The sequence below is a fragment of the Planococcus citri genome, chromosome 3, assembly GCF_950023065.1.
Source record: "Planococcus citri chromosome 3, ihPlaCitr1.1, whole genome shotgun sequence".
NCBI lineage: Eukaryota > Metazoa > Arthropoda > Insecta > Hemiptera > Pseudococcidae > Planococcus > Planococcus citri.
In genome coordinates, this window is record NC_088679.1 from 3,178,465 (window position 1) to 3,198,898 (window position 20,434).

The window sequence follows — 20,434 nt, forward strand, 5'->3', positions numbered from 1 at the left end:
GTAGCAAACCTCAATATGTTGATATGCATAAAGCATTCAACTCTAGGAACGGTTTGAATAGAAACATGAAGTTGCAGGAAAATAAATTTGGCATTTGAACGGTCCAAAAATATCTGCGTCCATATCTGGGAGAAAATTTCACGTCATTTGTCATTTTCTTTACGTTTGTTCCATATAATTAGTTTTAGAACAAATGGAAACGTTATTACCAACCCATAGTGTAGTCACATTCTTGCTAATCAAGATGAGAACATGAATATGAATTGAACTATTGAAGTTGGGATAATGTGTCTTCTTCTCTGAACAGCTTGTTGGTAGGTAGGTACTTTCTGTATAGTATGAAATTAAATAGACCAATCTAGATTTATCCTCTTCCATTGAAATGGTTTCCGAAGTGTGAAAGTGATTAAAGTAACCGTGCAACGGATGAAACAGTGAACACGATTTTCTCTCTAATTTCATTCTTCAATCCTGAACAAAAGAAATCCTTAAATTAATCATGTTTCTGAGAAATAAATTACACATTTTATGTAGAAAACTAGGGAGTAGTACCTATAAGTAGAAGTTTATTGCGATGAACCTAACCTTCGTCAAATATTAATTTCCCTAAAGAGGCCCCAATGCAAGAGTAAACTACAAGACATTCTTGTATTCTTGTAATAAATTAGACTCCGGTCGATCCTCTTCATCAAATTGTATTCGATTTGAGTATAATGTTCTCGTTTACGGTGATTTGATGAGAAATAGAGTGTCACTCATGAGACGTTGTTGTTGCTGCATTCTCACTGTCCCTGCAACTGGACCAAATTCGAATTCAGCTGTCTGACTGAAAAAGGCGAACGAAAATCAGATAGAATGGGTAACACTTATTCCTTACTCATGTGAAGCTGTCGATCTGCCATTTTTCAGTGATTCTGTTCTGCTGTAATCATCAGGTCAATGTCAATCGTGATTCCGGTGATTGTGTGGATCATCTCCTCATCTGCCATCAGTTCTCATCTTATTCGTCTTCGATTTTTATTCTCATCTCATATCAATTTACATTATTTATTTATTAATTATATCCAACAAAACTTCAAAGTTCAGTCAAATTTGTAGAAATAAAAAATAAAATGTAAAAAAAACCAACGATTCTGGCGCTTCTAGTCGCCGGAAATTCTCATTAAAAAGTACAGCCTGGCAAATAAGCAGTGCCAGGAGCTATCTTAATTTACACGTTACGTAATTATCGTCAGTTTTCGTTTTTTTGTTTTTCAATTATTGCTTTTTTAATATTTTATGGATGAAATGGTTTCATTTTGAAGTTATTTTACGTCCTAATTTGGTCTGAAAACTGACGATTCATGTGACGAAGAATATCATGAATTTGACGAGCACATTCTGGCACAAAGTATAATCTTATTTTAATAATTTATGTTCGTTATATCGCTTAATGATGCCCAGTAAAAAGAAGAAATACAACGCTCGATTCCCTGCTGTAAGTATTTTTTAAAACAATTTTTCTCTTTTGAAAATGTTCTCAAATCTAACGTGCAATTAATCACGGTTTTGTCTTATTTTTCCTTAGGGTCGTATTAAGAAAATCATGCAGATGGACGACGATGTTGGTAAAATAGCTCATGCTGTTCCTGTTGTGATCTATATCCTTTAAATCGTAATTTTATTCATCTTATAAGTACATTATAAGTAATCGAGGATTGTCTGACGAAATTCTATTTTAATTAGAACACGTTGAGGTTTCGCAGATAGCGACGATAAGATTAAATTAAGGCGATTTTTGCTTCATTTTTAGACTCATCTTTTGTGCTATAAAAGTTCCTTAATTAGTTTATACCTAGATCCGTTGAATTATTCGTTAATTCGCTGCTTAATCACACGGCGGATATCACGAGAGAAAAAAATGCAAAAACTGTCAGCTTATCGCACACGTAAGGACTATTATTCATCATCGTAGTTCGTGAAATGTTCGCATGTTATTGATAGAGAAATTACGTGTTACAGAAAACATTGTATATTAAACGTACAGAAATTTGAATTTCTGAAAGATCTAGTCAAAAATATAGCCGATGTTGGACCTGAAGAAGATAAAAAGTACGTTCACTTTCATATTCATACGCATCTTGTGTGTTTCTTCGAACTCGACACTATTCTGATTTACTTATATGTGTAACAGGTCATCGAAAGCGAGTTCCAGTTCACCCGAACGGTTAACAGAAGGAGTCCCTGAACGATCTAGGAAAAGAAATGCTTCAGATTCGCATTCCAAGTACGTTATTCAACTGTTAAAATCGTATTTTAACCATTCATTAACCGTTGATGTTATTTCCAGCGAACCAACCAGTCGAAATACGAGCAAAAAGCGTCATTCGCATTCCGAATCAGACAAAAACCCACTGAGAGAAAATCTCAGCACGTCGATTCCATCACAGTCCAACGATTGGGATACATACGACAGCCACAACTTTAATAAATCAGATCTATCCAGACTATCGGAAACGAGCTCGTGTGATCTAGTGATCGACGAGAGTCGAGACACTTGAAAGTTGAAAATGTTCCCTCCTAATCGTGTTTCGAATTGCACATTTTATTAAGTTCGTTTATTTATTGATTTTTTTTTTGTCTTAGGAATCTCAAAGTGTAGATTTATCGATAGGTATTTAAAAAGTAATACCGGTGTGATTGCGGTGACCGGTCACTGCAAATTGGAAAGTCATTATGTGGTAAAACTTTTGATGTTTTCGAGTAGTTTGTTGTAACCTCCGATGTGACATGTAAGACTGAAAAATTTTCGAGTTTTTTTTAAACATGTCCAACACATACTTGCCTTTGTGTGTTTTTATGTAATTGTTACTGTATGTAAATAAATTTCGTTGATGTTTTTTTTTTATTCGCTCGACTGTAACGTGAAATCATTTCGAACGTTATCGAATAAGGTTACTAGTTTTTGCAGTTCAAATATCGTTCGTTGAAAAATTATTAAAGTAGTGCTGCAATAACAATGAAAATTTATTATTACATTACAATTTTTTTTTTTTGATTATAATTAAATTCGTACAAAATTAATAATTAAAATGGTGTTTTACCTTAAGGTGTCGTTTGCGATTTTATTTTCGTTAGTAATACTTCTTATTTCTAGTATTAAAATAGACTTCGTTTGAAGGCACGATTCAAATACCGTTGATTAATTTTACTCGCATCTACTAGGAATAATATTCAGCTGAGTAGCAATTAATTATCACAGATATATTGTCAGTCATTTAAATAAGATGAAGATGAATTAGTTCGATTGACGATCAATTGGGAGCCTTGTCTTTTACGAATTTATTTGTCAGAAAGGTGACCGGAATTGCCAATTTTGATATGAGATGTTTCTAACAACTTCCCAGGTTTCCGATATCAACTAATAAGTTCGACAATTTCAATTTAAACCAATTTTCAATGTGTTACTTGGTCGATGGATGGTTGGAAATTTGGAATAAGATACCAATAAAATTGTTTCTGAAATACCTATATGAACGTATTAATTCTTCGTTCTCTAAAACGTATTACTTTAAACCATGGCCAATCTCCTCTTTTTTGAAGAAAGTTTTGAAAATCATTCGAAACTGGGAACTATTAAACTGGTTCGCAAATGTTGCGCATTTGGAACCAATGTTTGAAACAAACCTTCATTTTCAGTTCTTCAAAATCAAAACCGAAAATGAAATTTCAACTACCTAATTTGATAAATGGTTCAGATCTGATCTTGTCAGATAAAATCAGACAGACAGATCTGATCTTGTCAGATCGAACACTCAAACAGATCTGATCTTATCAAATCAAAAAGATCTGATCTTGTCAGATCAAACAGACAGATCTGATCTTGTCAGATCAAGCACTCAAACAGATCTGATCTTGTCAGATCAAACACTCAAACAGATCTAATCTTATCAAATCAAACAGATCTGATCTTATCAAATCAAACAGATCTGATCTTTTCAAATCTAACAGATCTGATCTTATCTGATTAAACAGATCTGATCATGTCAGATCAAACACTCAAACAGATCTGATCTTTTCAAATCAAACAAATCTGATCTTATCAGGTTTTCCCTTACTAGATTTGATCAAAACTCTTCAAACTGTACTTAGGGAAAGTCCGATCGAATTAGATCTGATCAGATCCGGACATTCCCTTCTCTCGGAGATCTAGTCAGATCACAGTCAGACCTATTTGAACAAATCAAATCCAATCACCCTCAGCAGAGCTGGTTTTAGGTACTTGAAACTTATTTCATCATGAAGTCAGAGCAAGGTAATTTAAAATGAGGTAAGTAATTTCCAGGTTCAATAAAACGGACATTCCTCATAGTTCAATATCTGAATGATTTTTTCGTTGAAAGCCCGGTACCCGGTACCCCTTTTAAATATTAATAAAAACAAATCTTGACAGCAATTACAAAAAAAAAAAAAAAGACAGTAAATTACATAAGAAAGCCTCAACCGAACTAATTCAGGCAAAATAAATCAATTTCGAAGATACTGCTAAGAAGCATCTACGCAATTCATCATCATTCATCAATCATCATACGCATAAAACAAAAAGCTAAATGTAAAAAATTGCAACGAAAATAAAACCATAAGAAAAAGCTCAAAACTTTTAGAAATTTACCCATTTTAATACATAAAATGTACAAATTATAAAAAAAAAGAAGGAAAAAAAATAGTATAAATAATGTAAAAATAAATCATTTAAAAAAAAAAGAAGAGGCAAATATGTACAGAAATATTTACAGAATCATTAATACTTTTTTAAATACATTATTTTACATTTAAACTAGAACAATAATAAATTAAGATTTAAAATTTTTTTCGTAATCATAATATTACAAAAGAAAAATAAATAAATAAAAAAGTTTAGGTACTTAATTAGGGAGGGAGGGAAAACACGATAAAATTTGAACACACATACACGGGAAGATTTACTAGCAGCAAAATATACAAAAAAGAAAAAAATAAAGTAAAAAAAAAACCGGTTACAAAAAAATGAGTGATTTTATTTAACAATAAAATTATGAAATTGGAAGAAGGCAAATGTAAAATAAAAATTGAGTATCTTCATCACGTCGAAGAGCATTTGGTACATCGTTTCAATAATTTTAAAACCGGTCCTATGTTATAAGGGAATAATTCCTTTTTAACTAAATCTTTGATAGATTTTCTAAGGTTTGCTAGTACGTTAATGATACGTCCTCTTTCGTCGGGACAACTTTCGACGAATTCGCGCCAATTTTTACACGCGTATTTCAGGTACCTTAAAATATAGAGTAAAAAGCAGGTCTCGTTCGAGACTAAGAAATCCAACAGCACGTTCGCGTCGAACGAGACCGTTTGAAGGAACTGAAAGAACGTTATCGTAGGATTGAGCTTTTGACGCAGCTCGGCCGAAGCGTTTTCGCGATAACACAAGCCAACGGCTACGTCGAGACAGCAAACCATGCTTTCGATCAAGTAATCGTCTTGATCGGTGAAGACTTGCACTATCCATTGGGCCAACGGCGCTCTAGGATGGAACGGTATGATCTGTTTAACGCTGGCGTCTAGTTGGTCGAGCACTTCTTCGATGCTTCGCGCTATCAGGGCCATATCGCTGTCCATTTCCTCCATTTCGGAGCCGAGCGACGAGTCACTGGATGAATCGTACCTCGTTTCTTTGACAGTTACGGCGACTGCTTTCAAAATGAGTAATATTAACCGCTTCAGTAGAACTTTATCGCCGTCTCCGGCACCGCCGCCGAATCGTCCGCTACCTTCTCTGTAAGGTACGACGTATAAAATGTTTCGGTTACGATTTCGTACATCTTTTACGTTTCTGACGATAGAATGAGCTAAATCGCACGGTTCCTTGGCTAAGACATCTTGCAACGCTAGCGTACTGCCGTAACATAGTACTTCGTTCAAAAGGCTAAGTATGTGCTTCCAAATAATAGGAGGAGTATTCGGAGACAGAAGTTGGATATACGTGTCTAAATTCGAATAAAATAACTTCGTATCGTTCACGGATAGATTCGCCTTCACCGAGATTATAGTCTCCCAAAGATTTAAAAACGTAATGATGTGATAATCGTACATCGGATCGTTACCGGCGATCAAGTTATTGAAATTGGTCACTATAACGGGCCAACTCGATTTCAGCGAATTTATACACAGGCATTTTATCTGCATGAAATCGATTCGTTGCGACTCGACGACCGTCAAAGCTCGACAATTTTCAGCCGCTGGTCTGTTTTCGTCTTCGGACGATGAATCTTCCAACGTGTGCACTTCTACTTCTCTCCATTCTATCAACCTTTTCAGAACGTCCAAAGAAAACGATACCGTATCCAGTGAAAACGACTCGCTGCCCAGTCTCGAACACTCGACTAAGCTAGCTGTCACCGAATTCAGCAATATTTGATCGTCTTCGTCTTCTTCTTGGTCTGGTAGCATTTCGTCCGTTTCGTCAGCCTCTTCCATCAATCTTTGGTCATTGTGCGTTCTAACTATTATGAAAAACGACGACACTGCTCGACTAGTAGCGAATGAAATGTACTGATCCGAGTCCTCGGATAGTTTCAAAAAGTAATCCGTTAGTTCTGCCTCGTAACGCGCGAACGTATTACAAATATTGGCAATTCCGGCGCAAATATGGCTTTTCGAGTTCTGTTTTATCGCGATATCGCAGATTAACTGGATCGACGTGATCAACAGTAGCTTTTGATTGCGAGTTAGTCTCGATGTGGAATCTGTTCGTAGAACGTTGTACAGTTTTTGTAACTCGAATTCCGAAAACGTACATAAACAGTTGCGCAGCAAGTGTTGCTGAAACACACCCAGCACACGTTCGATATCAATTTCTTCGATTTTCGCTCTTTTCTTGATTGGTTCGTCCATAGCTCGGATATCTACGACAAAATAACCAAATATCAATTAGTAGGTCCGTAGGCTAAACCATCAAACGTATACTTGGTTCTACAACCAATTATGTATTTTGTAATTAGATAAAATATTTGATAAATAGGTCGATGTAGTTCGGATAAATCAAAACTAATTCCGATTCGATCAACTCAGTTTCAAAAATAATACATTAAAATAGAAAGAAACTAACATTTCCCAAACAACGCACAGTTTGTGTAATGCAGTAGTTCATCATATACAGGGGACTATTACAGTAATGGTGATATTAGCGTGTCACCTAACACTTACATGTTTCATTATTCCCAAAGCTCGGAATGCGAATATTATATGATTCGAAGTAATTGGAGACTAATACGAATCGAATAAATACGCATAAACGCAAAACACTGCTTGGAAATAGTTATAAAACAAAGTAGTTACCAACAAATAGCTCACCTAATTATTTTGGACGTTATCAGAGGAATTTGCATAACTTCTTGGGAGCTTCTGTCATTTCGTTGGACCATTGAGAAGCACAAGTGAATTGTAATCGATTTGGCGATAATTTCGAGCGAAAATTCAACTATTTATACGATAATTACGTCGAAACATTCTCAAATATGTACAATAATTTGAAAACTCAATACCAGTAGCTGTGCACTATTTAGTATTTACTTGGAAAATATGCGACATCGAGCAAATTTGATACGAAGGCCTTGTTTTTTTATCGATTCTTTGTTTACAATTTTCGGTAGTTTGCAAGTTACTCGATGAGAGCGCTAGTGAATCATCAAAAAGTAGTTTTAAAATGAGCCGATGAAAGCGCTAGTGTAGCATTTCATCATTTCGCAAGGAGCGACTCTAGCGGAAGATAGTGGAACTACAGTGATTTTTAAGTTTCAGTGGTTCTCAAAATGGTGAGATTTTTTTTTAAAAAAAAGAACAACAAAACAAACATAAAGATAAGACAGATAAGAAGATGACTAAAGCTTTGAATGAAATAGAACTTGAAAGTTTGCTGAATTTCTAATTTCTAGCTTTTTGTGTTTTTCAATGTCATTCTATTGTGGCAGAGCATGAAGTTCAGTTTAGAGAGTACCCAGTTACCTCATTCGAACGTCTAATTTGAAAGAAAAGTGTTCATTATTCAGTGCCTTTGATAGCTCTGACCACTCTGACCGGATCAGATCAGCTATTGTTAATCAACACGTATGAAAAAGTATGCAATTTTAATTTATGGTACTAATTACTTTGTTTTCTTTAGATAAGATAAGAGTAAGAGTAATATTCAACTGATTTTGATGCAGGTTTTGCTGTCACTCGAGTACTGTCTGATTCAGATCCAGGGAAGAAAACATGGCAAAAAGAACACCTCCGTATTCTATTCAAGCTCTTTTAAGATTCGATAAATATGTTACCGATGAGATTTGTCGCTTTGCCGACCGTTTCGCAGCTGTTCGATCGTTCAAAAGGCAATGTAAAACTTTAGAAGTAAGCTATATTTTGTCATGAAGACGTCACTATTGGTTTACGTTATTGGCATTCTCATATTCTTCGTATTTGCAGTATTCCTGTCACGGAATCTTATGGCTGTGCGCGTGGATGATCTTTATATGGTTTGCATGGACTCCTTCGCTATTTCAAATGCAAGTCAACTTCTTAATAGGTATATTCAAATTCACGTGTTTTCTCTTCGTAAGTAACTACATATTATGAATTGAATCGCAATAACAAAATACCTACCTTTTGATTTCAGCCCTGATCCTCGATATAATCTACGTTGGCATCTTGAAAGCGATTTTCCGCCGACGAAGACCTGCCGGAAATAAACCCGATGCTTTAGAAATAAGCGTGGATAAATTCTCGTTTCCTTCGGGTCATGTTTCAAGAGCTGTCTTCATCCTATACTTCTTTCTGTATTTGTATCCTATTAATTTAATATTTATCCCTCCTTTGTTGGCGTGGTGCGTTTCTGTATCAGTTTCTAGGATTTTACTTCGACGTCACCATTTACTAGATGTTTTGGGTGGTGTTGTATTAGGCTTATTTGAAGGATTTGTTATGAATTATTTATGGCTGAGTGCTGGTTCGGCGTTTTATATCATCGAATGGATAACTGATGAGAAATTCGATGGCGGAGAATACCATGTTTGATGTTTCTAGAACTTGTGATTTTTATCGTTTTAAGCTCAATAGTATTTTTATCATACGTATATGTTGTGTTTACACGTTTTTCGAAAATTATGCTTTCACTTGATTTATAGTAGTCCAGTTTTTTCGTTTTTTCTTCAGCTTATACTTACCCATCCATAAATGCTATAAATTCTCTGCGATTATTTCTATTTTTTGTTCATATACTTTAGCATATATTTATTTGAGTTCAAAATTTCACTTCCTTGAGTATTATAAATGCAATTCGAATGTTTTGTAATAAGTTTGCAATGTCATTTCTTTTTTCTTTTCATCGTCGTATTAATTTTTAATGATTTGATTTTGATTGTTTTCTAGCAATTCTTACTCTTCGTCCTCGAATATGATTTTTGTTTCTAATTAACAGGGCTCGGATATTCTTTCCCCAAAAAACCCAAAATATGCGCTTAAATATTCCCTAAAAAATGCCAAAATATGCTCTAAAAAGTAAAAATATTCCCTAACGATATGGGTATCGTTTTACAGGAAAAATCAATTCCTATACGATTTTAGTAATATTGTTGTGTAATACCAAGAATTCACAAACAAAAATGCAAAACAGAGCGTTTTAAAATCACGAAAAGGTAATTCTAGTTCCATTATTAAAGGATAAAAAACAAAATAAAATGAACAAAAAAATAAGTAGGTAGAGTGAGCTATTGCCAGTTTTATAAAAATATAGTAATTTGATGCAAAAATTTGAAATTGGGCAAAATATTCCCTAAAAACCGCTAAAAACGTAAAATATGCTCTAAAAACGCAAAATATTCCCTAAAAAATGCCAAAATATGCTTTAATATGCTTTTATGGTAAAATATGCCAAAATATGCTCTAACAAAATAGGCTCATTTGACTCGAAATTTCATGAATCGTGGAGATAATTGAAAAATTCCCTATCTCCTATGCATACAAAAAATATGCTCCAGCATAAAAATCCGAGCCCTGCTAATTAATAATGTTTAAAGTTGTTCGATTCTTGTTCATTTGTGATTGAAAAATATTAATATATTTATTGGATAATTTTGAGTGATTTTCATTCAAATTTTATATTTTTGAAACCGTTGTAAGATTGTATAAGAAAAGAATTCATGACCGTTCTGGCTTCTGGCTTTCGAAGGAAATCTACGTGTACGTATCTACGCATTTAAATATTCAAAGTTGAACCCTTAGCGAAGCGAAGGCGAAAAATTTTTGATTTTTTGAATGAATTTATTGAGTATATAACTGATAGTCCGGCATATGACAATGAGTAATTGCACCCCCCGGCCGATCCTCCGGGACAGCTTTTTTCTTAAAGAGGACATCCTAAGGAACATTTTAAAGCACACTTGCCCAAAAAAAGTGGGCCTTACTTACAAAATGGCGGTCAGTTTGATTGACAGGTCTGCCGAAATTGCAGATTTTGCGTTTCAACATGGGACTTGCACGAAATTTTTCAAACTTCATAAAGGTAGATTGAAAGATCATGCATAGATTTATCATTTGTCAAAATTTCAAGTGCTAAAGTGCGTTTTTCGATTTTTGGTGAATTTTTGAAAATCAAATTTAGGCCAAACATGAGGGGAAAAATCAAAATTTTACCAAAATGACCAAGAAAGCTGAAATTTGGGATATACTCTATTTTCGACATGCCAGACCGATTAGAAACGGTTTCAACCCGTTTTGAGCAGTTCTGAAGCCTCCAGCAGATTTTTGAAACTCGAAATTCCCACAAAATTCCATCAAAGTGGAGGTGTAAAGCTGAAATTTATTCTAAAAACTAATTTCAATACGCTACGAAGTACTACAGGTGAATTTCAAGTCGTTTTGGAGTCTCCAGCGGACTTTTTGAAAATTCCTGAAGCCTCCAGCAGATGTTTGAAACTTTGAATTTTCTCAAAATTTTATTAAATGGAGAGGAAAAGCTGAAATTTACTCTACACTCCAATTTTAACACCATCTGAAGACGACTTCAGGTGAGTTCAGTCATTTTAGGGCCTCCAGCGACTTTTTTGAAAATGACTGGAGCCTCCAGCAGACTTTTGAAACTTTAAATTTTGACAAAATTTCATCAAATGGAGATGAAAAGCTGAAATTTACTCTACATTCCAATTTTAACACCCTCTGAAGACGACTTCAGCTGAGTTCAGTCATTTTATGGCCTCCAGCGACTTTTTTGAAAATTACTGGAGCCTCCAGTAGATTTGAAATTTCCCAAACATTAATTTATCAATTGGAGTTGGCAAGCTGAAATTTACTTCGCAGACTACACGGTGGTTTCAAATGGTTTTGAAGCTTCCAGCAACCTTTAGGAAATTTCAATTTTCTAAAAAAACGTCGTACAACCTTTCAAAAAGTCGCTGGAGGCTCCAAAACGATTTGAAATCCACCAGCAGTCAACTTCGTAGCGTATTGAAATTAGTTTGCAGAATGAATTTCGAATCTCCATTTCAGTTTGATGAAATTTTGTGAAAATTTAAAGTTTCAAAAGTCTGTTGGAGGCTCCATTAATTTTCAAAAAAGTCGCTGGAGGCTCCAAAACGATTTGAAATTCACCTGCAGTACTTCGTAGCGTATTGAAATTAGTTTTTAGAATAAATTTCAGTTTTACACCTCCACTTTGATGGAATTTTGTGGGAATTTCGAGTTTCAAAAATCTGCTGGAGGCTCCAGAACTGCTCAAAACGGGTTGAAACCGTTTCTAATCGATTTGGCATGTCGAAAATAGGGTAAATTTTCCAAATTTCAGCTTTCTTGGTCAATTTGGTAAAATTTTGATTTTTTCTCTCATTTCTGGCCTAAATTGGATTTTCAAAAATTCACTAAAAATCGAAAAACGCACTTTAGGACTTGAAATTTTGACAGGTGATTAATTTTTGCATGATCTTTCGATCTACCTTTGTAAAGTTTGAAAAATTTCGTGCAAGTCCGATGTTGAAACGGAAAATCTGCGATTTCGGCTGACCTGTCAAGTGTCAATCAAACTGGCCGCCATTTTGTAAGTAAGGCCACTTTTTTTTGGGCAAGCTTGCTTTAAAATGTTCCTTAGGATGTCCCTTTTAAGCAGGGCTTAAAACCATTTGGATTTTATTGGTTGTTGTGGTAGATGGTTTTTGAAAAACTCAAAAATAACGGTTTTTGGTTATGGTTTCTGAATTGGTTTTGCGATCACAAGCCATAACGGTTCCAATTGGTTTTAAGGTTCAAGTTTCAAAGTTTTTCTGGTTCTGGTTTTGAAATGGTTTCAATTTTTTTTTAATGTGGTGTGGATGTGGTTTTGGTTTTGTAATTGTATTTTTTTTCTGGTAGTGGTGGTTTTTCATATCAAAAACCATTTCAAATTTTCAATTGGTTTTGGTGGTTGTGGTGGTTTTTACATCAAAAAATTTACCAAAAAACAAATTTAAAGTATGAGTATAATAAAGAGTACTACTAAAAGTCTGATTTGCGACAAAAAAAAAAACAGAAAATTTGCATCACTGGTCTGGAAAAGCCGAAAAAATTGCAGAAACCAAAAAGAACCATTTCATGAATTGGTTTATGGTTGTTATTGGTTATGGTTACATTTGAAATTCATTGAAACGGTTCTTGTGGTTGTGGTTTTCTCCAAAGAACACAACGTTTTGGTGGTTTTGGTTTTTTCAATTCAAATTTTTTTTTCAAATGGTTGTTTTTAAATGAAATGGTTTTCATTTTTTTCCAATGTATTGGTTTTTTGTTGTTGTTGTTTTTGAAATTTACAAAAAGAAGTTGAAATGGTTGTGGTAGTGGTAAAACCAATTGAAAAACAATGGTTGTGGTGGTTTTATTTGGTTTTGGTTTTGGTGGTTTTAAGCCCTGCTTTTAAGAAATAAGTTGTCCCGGCTCCCGGATGATCAGCGGGGGCGGGGAGGTGCAAATAAATTCAAAAACTTGAATCTTGATCAAGAAACTTAGCGCTCGCGGTGATCATTCAATTAAACTATAGAAAAATCAAACTAAACTGGCCATCTTCCAGGTCAATGCACAAAATACAGGAGTCCATCTAGCCTACTGGAAAGATTACATGAATTTTGGTATCTCCCCCGTATATTTTCACTAGTCAGCCATATTTTAGTTAGTACTCAAGGTGAATTTTTTGAGAAAATTATCATATTGTGGCTAAGTACGCGAAATAAAGTAATGATAAGTGTTACGGTAGCTGTAGGTGTTACGAGTCGATCATGAAAACACTTTGGAACACATGACTCCGAGATTGCTCTTGTTTGAAAGAGATGCTGATGGTAAGATTTACAATTTTTCAAAATTTTGGCAATTTTCATCAACACTTTTCTCTAATCAGTTCGCACTACTAATCTATTAACGTACATGAAATCAAATCTATCCTTTGCACTTCTTTGTTCGGTGCAATCAGATGGTTGAAATTATTGTTTAGTCGTATAATGATGCGACGGATTTCGACACAACAGAGAATGTCTCTGTGTGTTATCTATAAAAAGTTGGATTTCTTTGTTCTTCCTTTCTGTCGAGCGAAGTTTACGAATAACATATTACGTAGTTTGAAACTCTATCATATGTATAGTTATTCAATGTGTAGCTAATCCGAAATTATATGTTTTCAGGATTCAGTGTTAGCCTGTTGTCAATCATCAAATCGTACATAATGTGTAGTTTAAAAAGTTCTCTCAGACGAGTACATTAATGATGAAATGTCTGAACTGTCAAATAAATTGGATAATCAACCTGGTGAGTATAAGAAGATAGAAAATTTATTCTGCGTTCGTGTACGATACCGCTTAAAAAGTCTAATGCGATCGAGGATTATTTCTAAACGGAAGCTTACCGAATTTGAATATGTGTTCTTGGAAGTAGGAACCTACGATTGGCATTTTACGTTTGTGTAATTCCATTCTTAATTCATCGGTTACGTGTATTTTATCGTAAAAGCATCTGTTCTTTTGACTCTTTATGAAAGCAGTTGGTAACCATTGTTTGAACCTGTCCGTTTGGCGACCTTTGACTAAATGCGGTAAAACGAACTTCTCTACTTCGTCTTTACTTTTCGAAGATTCATCCGACGGAGCATCTTCTTCCTCCAGTATCAAATGCTGCACCCATTTGTGCTCCGGTTCGCTGTAGAATAACTTCCTGTATCGAACGTTACCGGAATCGTCTTGGGCCAGTGGGTCACTCTGGAATATGGTTATTTTCTCCGGCCTTCGACGCAAGCGACGTTTTCTCGATACTGACTTACTTTTAATCGGCTTGGTTTCCGGCGCTGTTGATATTTGATCGGTTGGATTTTTAATCGAAACTGTAACCATGGCGGTGTTTTCTAATATGCTGTTGTGCGGTTCGGCGATCGTCGATTTGAGAATCGAATCAGCGTTGGTGACTTGTTCGACGACCAATGGCGTTGGGTTACAAGGTGATTCTTTTTCGGACGAGTGGTTTTCGACGACGATACTTTCGGTCACCGTTTCCATATTTTCAATGAGCTGCGACGTCGCCGGACCTGCTTCAGAGTCTGCAGCAGTTTTATTCTCGGTGTTTTCGATCTCGATACCCTCGGGAGCTGATACGTTACAACAGAACACCAACTCGCGATAATTTTCGAGGAATTTTCTCGTATTCGCGAGCGGATCCGATGGATTATCGTCTTCATCGAGAGGTACGACTTCTGTTAAAGGTTCTGGCTGCGTTTGCGGTTCCGGCGAAAGCTCCGATATCTCTTGGATCGGCGGAGGAGTTACACCGATTAGTTCGTCGGATGATTTACGCAATACGAGATCATCTCTTCTAAACCTGGACGAATGTCTTTTGGCGAGTTTAGCGATCGAATCGCCTCCTTTGCACGGTGTCACCTCGCTCGTCAAGCTCGCTCCTAAGCTGGCGAAATCGCACGAATTCTGCTGCCTGTACGATCCAGACTGCGTTCTGTTCTTTGATCCGTGAAAAACGAAAGTCCTTCTGTTCGGGATTACGCCACGCTGATTTAGCGCCGCCAAACGCTTACTAACTGAACTCATTCGGTTGTTTGGCTGTCGTAGCGATGCCCGCCATTGGGCTCCCGTACTTCCGATACTCTTCATTAGATGTAAACGTTGGTTTGGTGGTTAAAACGACAGTAATAAATTCACTGACGACGGCCGTCTTTGAAATTTATCAGTTACGGCGGATTCTCGAAATGATTCGATTGCTTAGCAATTTATCAAGTGTTGTTGGTGTCTGTTTCAGGTACCGAACGATTGCGTACGTTAGAATCGTTGTTTCTCGATGGCCCTATCAGAGCTGGAGATAAAGGACAATGCTTTAGCATTGAAACGCTGCTCGATATTTTACTCGTTTTGTACGATGAATGTTGCAATTCTTCGCTTCGCAGGGAGAAAGCTGTCTCGGATTTCATCGAATTTGGTGAGTGGATCGAGAATATTGGGTCATTTTGATTCCTTTCATGGAAATGAATTGTGAATCAGACGATCCACTTTTGACTTCGTGTTTTTTGTTCGGTCAACGGAAACTAATCTTTTTCTTTTTTGTTGAAAATAGTAAAACCGGTAGCAACATGCGTGAAAAACCTTCGTTTGAGCCGGGATGACTTCGAAATTATCAAAGTCATCGGCAGAGGAGCCTTCGGCGAGGTTTGCGTCGTACGTATGCGAAAAACCGATAACATCTACGCTATGAAAATCCTCAACAAATGGGAAATGCTGAAAAGAGCTGAAACCGCATGTTTTCAAGTAAATACAAATTTTTCATTGCTCATTGTGCTGTCTCGGTGCATCTGTAATCAGTAATGAAAATTCTCTAGTCAAATTTCACCTAATTTTGTTTTTGGGAAAAATGTTTACAGGAAGAACGAGACGTTTTAGTCCACGGTGATCGAAGATGGATTACGAATTTACATTACGCTTTTCAAGACGACACCAACTTGGTAAATATTATGTTTCTCGAACCGATGATGATACTGTTATCTGTTATCATGTGTTCAAAAGTTACCCACTGAGCTCAAACATACATAATCGTAATTATGTACATTTTATCAACGCAACGCTTCAGTACTACTCAATAGTCGATACTATTCGCGTAAAATCAATTCGAAATGCTAATTGATGAAATCAATTACGTATACACTCGTACTATAAAGTCGAGTTGTATAATTACGCGAGTATACCGCTGCTGCTTATCAAAAGGTTACCTAGATATGTATTCTCTGTTACCATTAATGGCTTTTTAATCAATCGGTAAATTTTTTCAAGGTTTATAATCGATTTTAATGCGAAATTTACTACGTATTACGATATCGCACGTTGGACGAGTTTAGGAGGGAGGCAGGGGGTACCTAATGCATAACGGAAATCGTGAATTTCAGCTTTATTTACGATGCAAATAAATTACGTAATTGAAGTCGTAGTTCTTTCTTTACGTGTGGGAATTAGTCCGGCATATGACAATAGGAGTAATTGCACCCTCCCCCCCACCAACCGATCCTCCGGGACAACTTTTTTCATAAAGGGGGAAAAAAAGTTGGCCTTACTTACAAAATGGCGGCCATTTTGATTGACAGGTCAGCCGAAATCACAAATTTTGCGTTTCAGCGTAGGACTTGCACGAAATTTTTCAAACTTTAAAAAGGTAGATCGAAAGATCATGCAACAATTTATCACCTGTCAAAATTTCAAGTGCTAAAGTGCGTTTTTCGATTTTTGGTGAATTTTTGAAAATCGAATTTAGGCCAAAAATGAGGGGAAAAATCAAAATTTTACCAAATTGACCAAGAATGCTGAAATTTGGGACATACTCTATTTTCGACATGCCAAATCGATTGGAAACGGTTTCAACCCGTTTTGAGCAGTTCTGAAGCCTCCAGCAGATTTTTGAAACTTTAAATTTTCACAAAATTTCATTAAATGGAGATGGAAAGCTTGAATTTACACTACACTCCAATTTTAACACCCTCTGAAGACGATTTCAGGTGAGTTCAAGCCATTTTAGAGCCTCCGGTGACTTTTTGGAAAATTACTGGAGCTTCCAGTAGATTTTTGTAACTTGAAATTTCCCCAAAATTTCATCAAACTGAAATGAAGAGTCGAAATTCATTTTGAAAACTAATTTCAATACGCTACGAAGCTGACTGCTGGTGGATTTCAAGTAATTTTAGAGCCTCTAGCCGTCCACCAGCGACTTTTTTTGAAAATTACTGGAGCCTCCAGCAGATTTTTGAAACTTTAAATTTTCACAAAACTTCATGAAATCGAGATGGAGAGTCGAAATTCATTGTGAAAACTAATTTTAACACCCTCTGAAGACGACTTCAGGTGGGTTCAAGTCATTTTAGAGCCTCCAGCGACTTTTTTGAAAATTACTGGAGCCTCCAGTAGATTTTTGAAACTTGAAATTTCCCCAACATTAATTTATCAAATGGAGTTGGCAAGCTGACATTTACATTGCAGGCTAGATGGTGGTTTCAAATGGTTTTGAAGCTTCCAGCTACTTTTAGGAAATTTCAATTTTCCAAAAAAACGCCATACAACCTTTCGAAAAGTCGCTGGAGGCTCCAAAACGACTTGAAATCCACCAGCAGTCAACTTCGTAGCGTATTGAAATTAGTTTGCAGAATGAATTTCGACTCTCCATCTCAGTTAAGTTACAAAAATCTACTGGAGGCTCTAGTAATTTTCAAAAAAGTAGCCGGAGGCTCTAAAATGACTTGAACCCACCTGAAGTCGTCTTCAGAGGGTGTTAAAATTGAAGTGTAGAGTAAATTTCAGCTTTCCATTTTGTGAAAATTTAAAGTTTCAAAAATCTGCTGGAGGCTTCAGGAATTTTTAAATAGCCGCTGGAGGCTCCAAAACGACTTTTAAATTCACCTGCAGTACTTCGTAGCGTATTGAAATTAGTTTTTAGAATAAATTTCAGCTTTACAACTCCAATTTGATGGAATCTTGTGGGAATTTCGAGTTTCAAAAATCTGCTGGAGGCTCCAGAACTGCTCAAAACGGGTTGAAACCGTTTCCAATCGATTTGACATGTCCAAAATAGGGTATATCCCAAATTTCAGCTTTCTTGGTCATTTTGGTAAAATTTTGATTTTTTCCCTCATTTTTGGCCTAAATTCGATTTTCAAAAATTCACCAAAAATCGAAAAACCCACTTTAGCACTTGAAATTTTCACAGATGATGAATTTTTGCATCATCTTTCGATCTACCTTTGTAAAGTTTGAAAAATTTTGTGCAAGTCCTAAGTTGAAACGCAAAATTTGCGATTTCGGCTGACCTGTCAATCAAAATAGCCGCCATTTTGTAAGTAAGGCCAACTTTTTTTTTAGGCAAGTTTGCTTTAAAATGTTGCTTAGGATGTCCCCCTTAAAAAAAAGTTGTCCCGGAGGATTGGCGGGGGGGGGGGGGTGCAATTTCTCCAATTGTCATCTGCCGGACTAAAATAAAGTTCATTTTTGACGAATTTTTGAAAATAGAAAAAAAAAATTTTAATCCGTTTTAAGAGCGATTTCCTAACTTTTTCATAAAATATGAATTTTTCTGAGCAAAGTGAACCAATGAGAATTGATCCATTTAGTTCAACTCCCACACCTCAACAATTAGTAGTTTTTTTGAACCATTTTGGAGCTTCCAGCAATTCTTTAATTTTCTCTTGAAATTTTTAATCGCTCTGGAAGGGCCAAAAATAAACTTTGGCACCCATAACTTTGGTCAGGGGCACGCTCTCGACCATTTAAAGTGGGAAAATATGGGCAGGTGAAATCGAAACGTATCAGGTCATACTTTGACCGTCGTGGAAACGATGTTGTGAAATCATCTGTCAACATTGAACGCGTTTATTACGCAAAATGAATCTAATTTTTATTTCGTATTTTTTATTTGCAGTATTTAGTGATGGATTATTACTGTGGCGGCGATTTACTCACCTTATTGAGTAAATTCGTGGACAGGTTACCGGAAGATATGGCGAAATTCTATATCACCGAAATGGTGTTGGCCATTGACTCAATTCATAAGCTTCGTTACGTACACAGGTATGCAAAATACACACATTTGCACTCCAGTCATATGAAGTAGAAAAAATAAATGAGGTTTGAAGCAATTTTATGACTGAATCGTTATCTAGGAAGAATTTAGAAAAAAATAAACCAGTTTTTTTTAGGCCCTCTTTTCGCTGGGTCTGTTTTTAGTTATGTAAAAAAATTTCGATCCAAGCCCACTCTCTCCTCCAATTTCAAAAATTGGTCATGAAGAAACCTTTATCCAAGTTTTTGAAAAAATCAAATCACTCAAAATTACTAAAAAAAAATAGAATATTCAAAAACGTCCAAACATTGAGAAGATGTCTCATAATTTGGGCGAAATTTTGAACCTATCGCTTACAAGAGAACCTCTTGAGGTGACACACTCCAATTTGAATGGGACCGCGATTTTTGGAAAGAGCATAGTCTAAATCCCCCAAAACCAAATATTCAGCTGTCCAAGTTCATTTTTCGATTTTTCACGAATTTTTGAAAATTCAAAATTGACTGTTTTTGGGGATTTATGCTTTTTTTTTTTTTTTTTTTTTAAAGTACGTACTTGATCAATAAAAATGGTCAGAATAAGTCCCAAAACTAATATTAATTACCCAAATTCAAATTTCACCATTTCCGGCCATTCTGAAGCCTCCAGCGCGATTTTTCAATTTCTCCAGAATTTTGAATTTGCTCCAGAAAGCGTGAATATGAAGTTGGGCAGCTAAAAATCGAGTTGTATATTACACTCGACCTGTTTAACGAGTTTATGCACATTTGAGCCGATTTTGAGAGTGACACCTCAAAAGTGGTTTTTTGATCAGCTTTTTTCAAAATTAAAACATCCAAAAAATTAAAAGATAACCGTTTGTGAGGAAATTTTATTTGGTTTTGGGGGTTTTAGACTACGCTCTTTCCAAAAATCGCGGTCTCGTTCAAATCGGAGTGTGACACCTCAAGTGGTTCCCTTGTTAGATTATATTGCATCGATAAAGTACCTAATAAAAATGAATCTGATTCTCAAAAATTGAATAATAATTTGTGGAAAGTATAAAAAATAGTTTAATTGACCTCTCAATTAAAAATTACCACAAATTGATAAAAAATCATCACTTGGTAAAGTTTTGCGAAATTTTTTTGAAAATGTCTGAAAAAAATGAGTGAAAAGTTTTCTCTTTTAGGAAAATTTTGAATCATCGATATTAAAAAATGGACAATAATTGTCCGAAACATTCAAAACGAGGAGCAGAAAATTATTCGTTGAACGTGATTCATGGCTGGTGATTATCATGAATCGTGAATCACGAATCCCAGTTTTTAAAAAAATGATTCGAATCACTACATTTTTGATTTTT

At 35.6% G+C, this 20,434-nt stretch overlaps 4 protein-coding genes across 6 annotated transcripts in view; 3 read left to right on the top strand and 1 right to left on the bottom strand.

Annotated features, from left to right (window-relative positions):
- The first annotated feature begins 1,210 nt into the window (after window positions 1-1,210).
- Window positions 1,211-2,887, top strand: NC2alpha (negative cofactor 2 alpha). Its single transcript, XM_065357520.1, has 6 exons — window positions 1,211-1,477; window positions 1,568-1,640; window positions 1,835-1,928; window positions 2,002-2,091; window positions 2,174-2,266; window positions 2,330-2,887. Exons 1-6 carry the CDS (start codon window positions 1,433-1,435, stop codon window positions 2,538-2,540), a joined length of 606 nt encoding a protein of 201 aa, XP_065213592.1. The 5' UTR covers window positions 1,211-1,432; the 3' UTR covers window positions 2,541-2,887.
- A 63-nt stretch (window positions 2,888-2,950) lies between these two features.
- On the bottom strand, window positions 2,951-7,599 carry lin (protein lines homolog). The gene is made up of 2 exons (XM_065357509.1): window positions 7,372-7,599; window positions 2,951-6,923 (listed from the first exon to the last, which is right to left on the bottom strand). The coding sequence occupies exon 2, from the start codon at window positions 6,910-6,912 to the stop codon at window positions 5,101-5,103; it is 1,812 nt and encodes a 603-aa protein (XP_065213581.1). The 5' UTR covers window positions 6,913-6,923; window positions 7,372-7,599; the 3' UTR covers window positions 2,951-5,100.
- A 268-nt stretch (window positions 7,600-7,867) lies between these two features.
- Window positions 7,868-10,126, top strand: LOC135840815 (polyisoprenoid diphosphate/phosphate phosphohydrolase PLPP6). The gene is made up of 4 exons (XM_065357519.1): window positions 7,868-8,134; window positions 8,223-8,406; window positions 8,482-8,581; window positions 8,672-10,126. Exons 2-4 carry the CDS (start codon window positions 8,272-8,274, stop codon window positions 9,067-9,069), a joined length of 633 nt encoding a protein of 210 aa, XP_065213591.1. The 5' UTR covers window positions 7,868-8,134; window positions 8,223-8,271; the 3' UTR covers window positions 9,070-10,126.
- Window positions 10,127-13,114: 2,988 nt separating this feature from the next.
- Window positions 13,115-20,434, top strand: part of gek (serine/threonine-protein kinase gek) — a 38,092-nt gene continuing 30,772 nt past the window's right edge. For 2 of the 3 annotated variants that reach the window (XM_065358602.1, XM_065358604.1), the window contains exons 1-6: window positions 13,115-13,346; window positions 13,686-13,809; window positions 15,301-15,477; window positions 15,613-15,803; window positions 15,917-15,997; window positions 18,949-19,097. In XM_065358602.1, the coding sequence (XP_065214674.1) occupies window positions 13,773-13,809; window positions 15,301-15,477; window positions 15,613-15,803; window positions 15,917-15,997; window positions 18,949-19,097 (635 nt within the window). In that variant the 5' untranslated portion in view covers window positions 13,115-13,346; window positions 13,686-13,772. The remainder of the gene's footprint in view (window positions 13,347-13,685; window positions 13,810-15,300; window positions 15,478-15,612; window positions 15,804-15,916; window positions 15,998-18,948; window positions 19,098-20,434) is intronic. The other variant, XM_065358603.1, reaches the window with a different exon arrangement.